At 36.2% G+C, this 8,924-nt stretch overlaps 1 protein-coding gene across 3 annotated transcripts; it reads right to left on the bottom strand.

Moving 5' to 3' along the window:
• Window positions 1-264: 264 nt before the first annotated feature.
• LOC132607223 (coatomer subunit beta-1) lies at window positions 265-8,331 on the bottom strand. 3 transcript variants are annotated; one of them, XM_060321098.1, is made up of 6 exons: window positions 8,126-8,331; window positions 5,010-7,081; window positions 3,729-4,238; window positions 3,224-3,309; window positions 1,934-2,176; window positions 265-538 (listed from the first exon to the last, which is right to left on the bottom strand). In XM_060321098.1, exons 2-5 carry the CDS (start codon window positions 7,053-7,055, stop codon window positions 1,972-1,974), a joined length of 2,847 nt encoding a protein of 948 aa, XP_060177081.1. In that variant the 5' UTR covers window positions 7,056-7,081; window positions 8,126-8,331; the 3' UTR covers window positions 265-538; window positions 1,934-1,971. The 3 variants fall into 3 exon arrangements, with proteins under 3 accessions (XP_060177081.1, XP_060177080.1, XP_060177082.1); XM_060321097.1 differs by having other exon boundaries at window positions 5,010-7,075; XM_060321099.1 differs by having other exon boundaries at window positions 1,968-2,176; window positions 5,010-7,075.
• Window positions 8,332-8,924: the final 593 nt, after the last annotated feature.

Below are 8,924 nucleotides of genomic sequence, written 5' to 3'. Positions count from 1 at the left end.
AAGTATAATTTTTTATTTAAATATTTTGATAAGCTTTATGAACTGATTTTGCCACCCCAACTAAACACATCGAATAAGAGGAAGAGACGGCGCAGTAGCAAATTTGCTAAGGAGATAAATTGATTCCACTAATGACTTGTACTATTGGATAGTAAGTATAAAGTACTTTGTTTATAACCAACAACAATGCCTCAATTCCTAGTAGGTTGTCAAAGTGTGAGAAGATTGGTAAAGAAAGAAAAGGAGATTAGTTTAACAAGAAGATAAAGTAAAAAGTTGGGTAAATAATTCAACAGAAAAACTGAATTTAACCTCAACAAAAACTCCTGCTCAAAACATGCCAAAAAGAAGAGCAACATTTCTTCCCATCTTTCTCTACAAAAATTGTCCTCACAGATAATAAAACACTTGAATCTTTTATATCCGAAACTAAGAATAAGTGCAGTATTATAATCTCTACAAGTTCTTTCAATAACCCCCGCACTCCTCCAAGCTGCAAATGGGGGATTTGGAGGAGCCTCAATTCAAGTGTAACAATCTGCAAATAATGAGGAACTAATAAGGCCGCGTATACAGAGATGCTGTCCACATATTCAAGAGGTGACTTGTGTGCATGCATAAGAAAATAAACCCGGCATTTAACTTTGCATTATTAACATAACGTCCTGGTTTCTGATACAAACCTCTGCACCAGTCATTGGTTTCTTGTATAAACTCTGCATATCTAATACTTGTATAACTTATGTGAAAAATCTAGGTATTATTTTATAAGAATGTATATTAGCAATACCAAAATGAGATAATTCTTGACTTCGGCAGCAATATATGCATAACAAAACCCTATATTATTATGCACACTATAACAAAAATTCAGGTATTATTATCTATATAGTATCTACAAACGATACAATCCGTAAGTTTCCATCACATTCAAGAATCTGTTAAGGCCAGCCCACTTTACACTAGTCACTGTACCCACTAATACTTTGTGACAATACAAAGTGGGTGCACCCGTGTCGTGCCCCTGCATATTCTGCTACAAAGCTACACCCACAGCTACCAGTGACCACCTGATCAGTGAAACATCATAAAGAATCCGAGCAGCTGTATGTAAAAAAGTACCAGGATCGAAAAGGATTTTCCTATCTACACTAAGGAGTTAGTTAAGAATGGGGGAGGCAAAAGCTTTGCAGTACAATATCTGTGAAAAGGTTGCCATGTCCAGAAAAAAAACATATTCCAAGGCATACCAAACGACTTTTGAAGACTTGAAGAAGCGATCAATGCTGAATTCCTAAAATTTTCAACTCTTTTTTTTTTTTTTTTTTTTTTGGGAAATTGGTAACCTAAACTTTTCAACTTTAGAGACACCATTACAACTAAAAGTGTAAGAATTCATGCATTAGTCACTGCTAGTAAAATAAAATGATCTGGAGAATATTTCACCACCCAACCAGGGTTTCTACAAAAATGACACCCATGCACATGTATTTTAGCTATTGCTGCAACTGGAATAATTATGATCAGCAGAATACACCACCACCCAAAAAGGGATAAAACAAAAAAGACATACACACGGGTATTTAGCTATCAATGCTTCCAAGTATTTTGCTTATTGAAAAGGATCAACGCTTCCAAGTACAACCGTTTTGAAAGTACTCTATCCAACTTTCAAAAGTATCAAAAGTCCCCATCCAATGGACAATAATAACAATACTTCAATATTTTCTTTTACAGTAAATATTTAGACACTTCATTTTTACTTCAGTCTCTATGCCTTGCAAAAGCCATGTCATCTAATAGGTACCGTAGAATTAGTTAGTCCTAAAAACACAAAAGAAAAAGCCACCTAATTTTAACCATCACGAGAAAAATATAAGGTAAAACAAAATAAAGTTGCAAAATCTCTTTAAAGATGGAGAGCATAAGATACCAGCATATCTAGGTGATACTAAATTCAAGTTGACCTGATCAACTGCCTCCCTTCTGCTTGAGTGTTATCTTGTCTCCCAAGCTAAGAGCAATTCCTTGGGTTTTGCTCCTTATCCTAATGTAACCACTCAGCTTACTATCTGCTTGTTTCTCAATGCTTACATTCACCAAAGCATCCTCGCCAAACACACTCTTTGCGTACAAGTTAGCAGCAAGAAACCCGCATTCCCCTTCCAAAGCAGACCTGGAATTATGCATGCATTTACAGTGTCAATAAAACCATGCATCACTATGACAATATTATGCATGCATATACAGTGTCAATAGAACCACGCATCACTAAGACAAATGATATTGCTCGATATATCCAAACGTGTAACAGAACAACGTGAACTGAAAGGCCATTATGGATCTTGAATCCATTATTTTAGCAAACCTCATATGAAGCAGTACAATTACATCCAACAGTAAAAGAAAACAGTGGTACAATAAAGAAACTAAACTAAACTACTATTTCCCCTAAATAGTAACTTGTCTGATCCAATTTGAAACAGCTTACCAATTTCCCCGTGATAAAGTAACTTGTCCTATCCAACTTAATATTCTTTCATGATTTCTGAATATACACCAATACCAACATTTTCGGGGTGCCCAACATAAAACATGTAATAAGTGGAATAGCCAGATTTCCCTGATACACTGTTCTAACGACTTTTGATTTATGACACTAGGTATCATTTGGAAAGCTCCTAGGTCTAAACAGCAAGTCAGCAGCCATGATACTAATGGTACTTACATCCTAAAGGCCACTAAGAAGAGTACTCCTAATAAAATATAAACCCAGTCTTATGCAAACACCATCATAGACATGAAGAATCAATTCAAGTACTTCCACATTTTCATGCAGGTCAAACGCATTCTTCGTAGTTCGTCTACATCAAAGTACATCAATTTATCTGTAATCACAAATAATAAACACCAAGTCAAACACAATTTGTTTGTCATCAATAATGAAGTTCTAAGTTTTGCTCAGCAGAGTAATCCTGCAGCTACAAGTTTTGTTATAACCGACATTACCTTGCTTTTTTTTCCTTCTCTTTTAAAAATCTAGTCTCCAAAATTGTCGCAAAACAAGTTTCCTGTATCACAACTTTGGACTATACAAAATAGAAAATGCCAAAAATCTAGGACAGGATGGTATGGATATCAAAAATAACATCAAAAATCAGTAAATGAAGACATAACAACCAAGCACCAACTGTCCACACTTTTAGGCAAGCGAATAACTTACAGCGCAGTGAGGCACTTCATGTTGGTTGATTTGATTATATGGTCAAGAAATTCTTTTTCATCTTGAATGACAGTGTTGACAGCAACCTGCAATTTAGAAAGTTAGTGGATCATTCTCAGGTGCTTATAAATATAATTCATGCAGTCATTGCTCCACTATTTTGATGGTAAGACACACAAGAGTCTACTCCAAAGTTTAGAGGCAAAACATATCATTGATTAAATCAATTAACTCCATAAACAAATTAAGATCTACAACATTAACAAGACCCATTAGCTTGAGAACTAGATTGTTTTCAAAACATTAATAGCCTATAGAAGTTCTTAGAAAACCTATGTGTAACCTAAAGTTTGATGCCAAAAAAACCACGCCATAAGATTGGAAGTCATCAAAACAACAAAAAGCTATACCAAATCTTAATTTTCAATTCTCCAACTAAAAATGAGTAGAATGCTAGGACGGGAAGAACTATTCGATGGTGGTAAATAGTCAAGGAATAGCATACCTTGTTTTCCCACTCAAATTCTGCCCACATGGTTCTAAAAGCAGCATCACTGCACACTGCAGGGGATATATAATCCATGATGTCAATATGGATGTCATTTAGCACAACCACCATCCGGTCAAACACATTTGAAGTCTCATAAACAATGTTCCCAAAAATGACGCCAGTCTCAGTTGAGGACACCTTGATGTTTGCTTTTATCTGTTTGCTTGATTCAGGAGCAAGAGTATAATTCTGTGGACGCTCAACAAGTTTAAGATCACCCATCGTTGCCAATTCCAAACATAAATTCTGGAGGGTCTCTTTAGTTCTATTAATAACTGTCACATCTAGGACAATATCATAATGATGAACTGTCACGTATGCTTCAGCATAAACAGGGTCACTAAATCCTGTGAGTTGCAGAACCCGGTTTAGTTTATTAGCATCAGTCTCATCCTTGACAAATTCTCCAGTGGCACGTTTCAAATCATCTTGGACTGCATCTTCCAATTCCAGCTGGCTCATGCCCTGGCAAGCAGAAAAAATTTAGGACATGGAAGAGCAAATTTCTCCCTGCATTGAAGCACCAAAGAACCGAACAACAGCTCTAATTGACGAGCTCTGGCATTATGTAAAAACTACTTAAGAAACATATAATTGAGGAAAACAGAAAGAATTCAAACGCAAATGTTCGAGTAAAACTCATTGTTGTTCCTTTTGGTACGTCGTCAACCCCCGCCCCCTTTTCCCCAAAAAACAACAAACTAATTTTGTTTGGACTGATCAGCACTCTTGACAATAGTCTTTCACGAAAAATTGAAATCCGAGCTAGTATTCATATTTAAATTGACATTGAATGCTTAAAGAAACTTATGCAATGTAATTTGCATGACTCTCTTAATGTAGATTGAAACAGTAGTCAAAGAAACAAAAAGTCAAACTTGAAAGCTGTGAAAAAGCTGGAATAAGCTACGGCCGTTCTTGGATGGTGAAAATAGCACCTAAAGCACATTTCTCAGAAGGCCTGAGACAGGAAGGTGGGAAGCAGAGATAAAATAGCAAAGAAACCTGCATCCATGCAAGGCCCGCGCAGCACAAAGAAGACACCATTGGGATTACACATAAAACCCTCATAAAACATCTTTTGGTCAGTTAAGATAGTTCTCACAAATATATTAACTTAAGTATGAGAAAAGAGCTAGAGGCGACCTCCTTGTTAATCAAAACACATAATGTTCAGATTGAAGATTCTTTCTTTTAATGAAAATGTAATGAAATGTTCAGATTGAAGGTTCTTACCCTCCTGCTCTTCAAATGGTAGAAATCAATGAGGTCATCTGGCTGAGAGTGAGAAATTTGAGCCTTTGCTTTGATCTCTTCTGTCTCTCGCATCTGCTTATCAGAAAGCATTTTAACAAAACTCTCATGGCAAGAGTTCAACCAGATCTTCCTGACCTCGTTGCCAGTGTTACAGAGCAATCTTACGCATAGAACTATCCTATCATAGGAATCGTTATCAATTGGGTGTGGAAGAGCTGAAGACTGCCCTAGCTGTATCATTGAGACCATGATCAGTAATGCATTAGTTGTTGCTTTGTTCACTTCAGCTTTGGATGATTGAACTTCTTCCAATCTCAAAATGAGCTTAGTCAGGGTGCAAGCAACAACTGCCCCAAGGAAGAAATCACCAGTCAGCAGGAGGGATCTCAGATTTCCAGTGGTTAAAGATCCTTGCACTACTGTCGGGGGTGAAAAAGCAGTTTCAGAGGCAGCACTTTGAGTAGCGTATGTCCCATCAGCAAGGACAGCAGGTCTTCTAGACGAAACAGTAGTGGAGTTTATTGGCTGAGACTTTTTTGAAGAATCATTAGCTTCGCCTTCCTCAGAAGCTGAATAAAATGGTAGGTCTCCAAGGCACTGCTTGATAGTTGCAATGCCACTCTCAACTTCAGAAAGAGATAAACAATACTCTCCAATAATCCAAAGGGCACATGAACAAACACGTGCAGCTCGAATTTGGTAGAAAGTATCCAGTAGCCTTGTAACAATTGAAACCCTTAATTTTGGATTTGTTTCAATAATCTCACGGACAAAAACAACCACATCAATTGCAGAGGCGACATTGTTATCTCCCAAGAAGTCCATCAACAGATGGACTACTGTGCTTGCAACCTCCGGAAACTTCACGGCACATGAATGAATTGCTTGGATAAGCATTTGACGGTACTCACCATTCTTCTCAAGTTCACCGCTCTGGGTTTTCATAACTTCTTTCTTAAGTGTGAGAACAACCTCATTGATATTCCGGGGGGTGATCAACTCAAGAACAATGTCAAGTGTTTTCCTCCTGATGTCAAGATTGGGGCTTGAAAGCGCTCTGAGGACATCCATTATCATATCAACCATGATCTCCCTGTGAGAAGATTTCAATTCATTCAGTCTATCAAGCACGATAAGCTTCACATTGTTGTCACTCTGAGATTGTAGAAGTTGACAATAGGTATTGGCTGCAGCTCTTATAGCAGTTGGGGCAGAAGACAAAGAAACAAGAGTTCCAGCACATTCATAGACAACACCAGCAGAAGGGGCATTGAGCAGTGATATTATTATCTTGATGTACTTCCCTTTCTCCCCTTTGTTTGTCCTGCAAACTTTTCGGACCAAATCCAACACAACCATTTGAAGTAAGTCACTCCAATCAGATACTCTCTCAACATGGGTCAAGAGGTAATTGACAGCACGTTCCTGAGCGCATTGGAAAAGCATCAAAAACGCATTCCTTTTAGCTGACGGATCCTGCTCTGTGGTAAGAACGTTCTCAATCTTTTCCGGTGCATCTGCCAGGAGCTGCTCGCCCTGTGGAAGCTTGTAAACAGCCATCACAGCAAGAATTGCATTCCGGCGAACATACGGATGCCGGTGCTCCAAGTTGCTCATAATAGATGGAATTAGAGGTTCAATTATATCAGCCTCATTCAGCCGGCAAAGGAATCTCAAAGTAACTCCACGAATGTACTCATTTGAATGCTGCAAATTATTCCTCAAGTTCTGACAAATTAGGATCATTTCAGGAAGCACACGCCCCTTAGAATCGGTCTTCTCAATAATCTCCAAATACAGAAGTAGCAGCTTTTGAATCGTGTGATCTTCAGAGGGCAAAACATATCTAATAATAGTAATAAACAGTTGGGGTAGGGTTTCACCATTCAACAAAAGCATGACAGCTTTCTTCATGGCATCAATCTTGGCAGGAACATCGCTCCCTTCAAGGGATTCCTTGATCTCATTGGCAAGAGCTGGTGTGCCCTTATCAAAGTGTATCAGCAAAGAACAGGACTTCTCCATTTTATTCTAAGGTAGCTTACCTGAAACTTAAACTTTCCCATAAGTTTCAAGATGACATATTATAACTTTGACAAAAGAGAACAAAGTGGCAACAATCACAAAAAGAGTCCAACTTTTTTTTTGTTAAAGGTAACAACATAAAAAGAGTCCAACTTTTGTTTGGTTGAAACAGTTAAATTACTCTTAAGCAGTTCTATGTAAAGAACTATTTATGCAACATCGATTCTTTGATTATAAAAGAATAAATCCTTGCAAAAGAGGGATTCAAACCGCAAAGCTATCCAAAATACAGGAACACCTAAATGAAAATCCTTATAAGAAAAAATGAACAAGTTAATGAAATTGCAAAAGAAAAAATTTGGACTTTTAACCCTTTTTTTTTTCTTTTTTTTTTTGGAACAAGGATTGAACTTTTAACAATGTTTTTTAAATTACCTCATATAAAAAGAACCAATGTTTGTTAGATTCATAAAAGATGTTACTAGCAGAACAAGGGATGGTTACGCGATTCAATCACTACAACCTAGTGCCGGAAATGCAAGTAAAATGTGATCAATTAATCAATATATCAACAATGCTGCAAGTAAAATGTGATCATCAATTAATCAATATATCAACAATGCCTCTCAATTCTAAATTAGACAGTACACTATATATAAATCGGGCATCCATCGAACTCTATTTCAAAACCAAATTGAACCACCTCATCACTCTATATCAGTAACAAGATCATAAAAACACATTTTACTCATCTAATTAAACAACTACTCTTCCTAAATACATCACCCAAAAATTAATCAAAATCATTAATGCTCAGCTTAACATAGGCGGATCTAACCCTTCTGTTTTCAACTCGGATTATATATACATTTTTAAAAAAACAAACATAACAGCATACACCACTTCTAAATACTAAATTGAAACAAGAAAAATAGCCCTAATAGTCAAAATTTGGTAATGCAAGAGGACCCACATACTGAAATTAAACAGAGAACAGATCTAGAATGGGATATAATAGAGTGATTGATCGAAACAGAAATATAAAGATTAGATAACAAAATAGGACTTACTCAGATTGATCGAAGAAATGGTTGGATCAAAATGGTGATGTTGTGGGAATTGTGGGTTTTTAAGGAGAAAAATTTGGTGTTCTTTCTCAGATCTGCGAGATCCGCAGAGTGAGTTATGGTATTTTTTGTATGTTGTAAATTGTAATGTAATGCAACGAGTCTGGAACAAAGCTCAAGTACAACTTAGGGAAAAAAAAAAAAAAAAAACTTAATTATTACTCCATCAGTCCATTGCATATGTCTCAATGTTAAGTAGGCGTTTGTTCACGAAAATCAAATATTTTTCACTTTATTTGAAATTTTGAGTTTGGAGTTGGAGTTGGAGTTGTATTTGATTATAATTTTGCAAATAATAATTGGTTGTTTGAATGTATTGAAAGTGAAAATAAGGTTTTAGGTGTTTTTCAAATTTCAAATATAGCATGATTGTATTTGGAATTTTCATGCCCAAATGCTGATTTCCAAAAAAACTGAAAAATTCTTATGGCCAAACGGCTCCTAATATAAAGTTTATTTTTTTCATCATATCGATATAAGAAGAAATGCAACTTATGGTATTTTTTGTATAGTTTTTTAATATCTAAATTTTAATTTTAGAATGTTAAGCTGATCTAATCCACTTTAGGCTCAAAAATTAATTAAATTCACATTCGTGAAGCGAAAAGTGTCACATTTCGGGACGGATGGAGTAAGAAAAAAGAAATATTACAAAAAATTTGCTGATTAGCTTCATATGAAAATAAAAAGGGGTTGTTAGGCCATGCAATCTAGACTTCAAATTTGAAGCTTTGATATGAAA

Source organism: Lycium barbarum, chromosome 8, assembly GCF_019175385.1.
Source record: "Lycium barbarum isolate Lr01 chromosome 8, ASM1917538v2, whole genome shotgun sequence".
In the NCBI taxonomy this organism is placed as follows: domain Eukaryota; kingdom Viridiplantae; phylum Streptophyta; class Magnoliopsida; order Solanales; family Solanaceae; genus Lycium; species Lycium barbarum.
The sequence above is the reverse complement of the archived record's forward strand: the minus strand, read 5'-3'. Positions and strand labels throughout refer to the sequence as shown.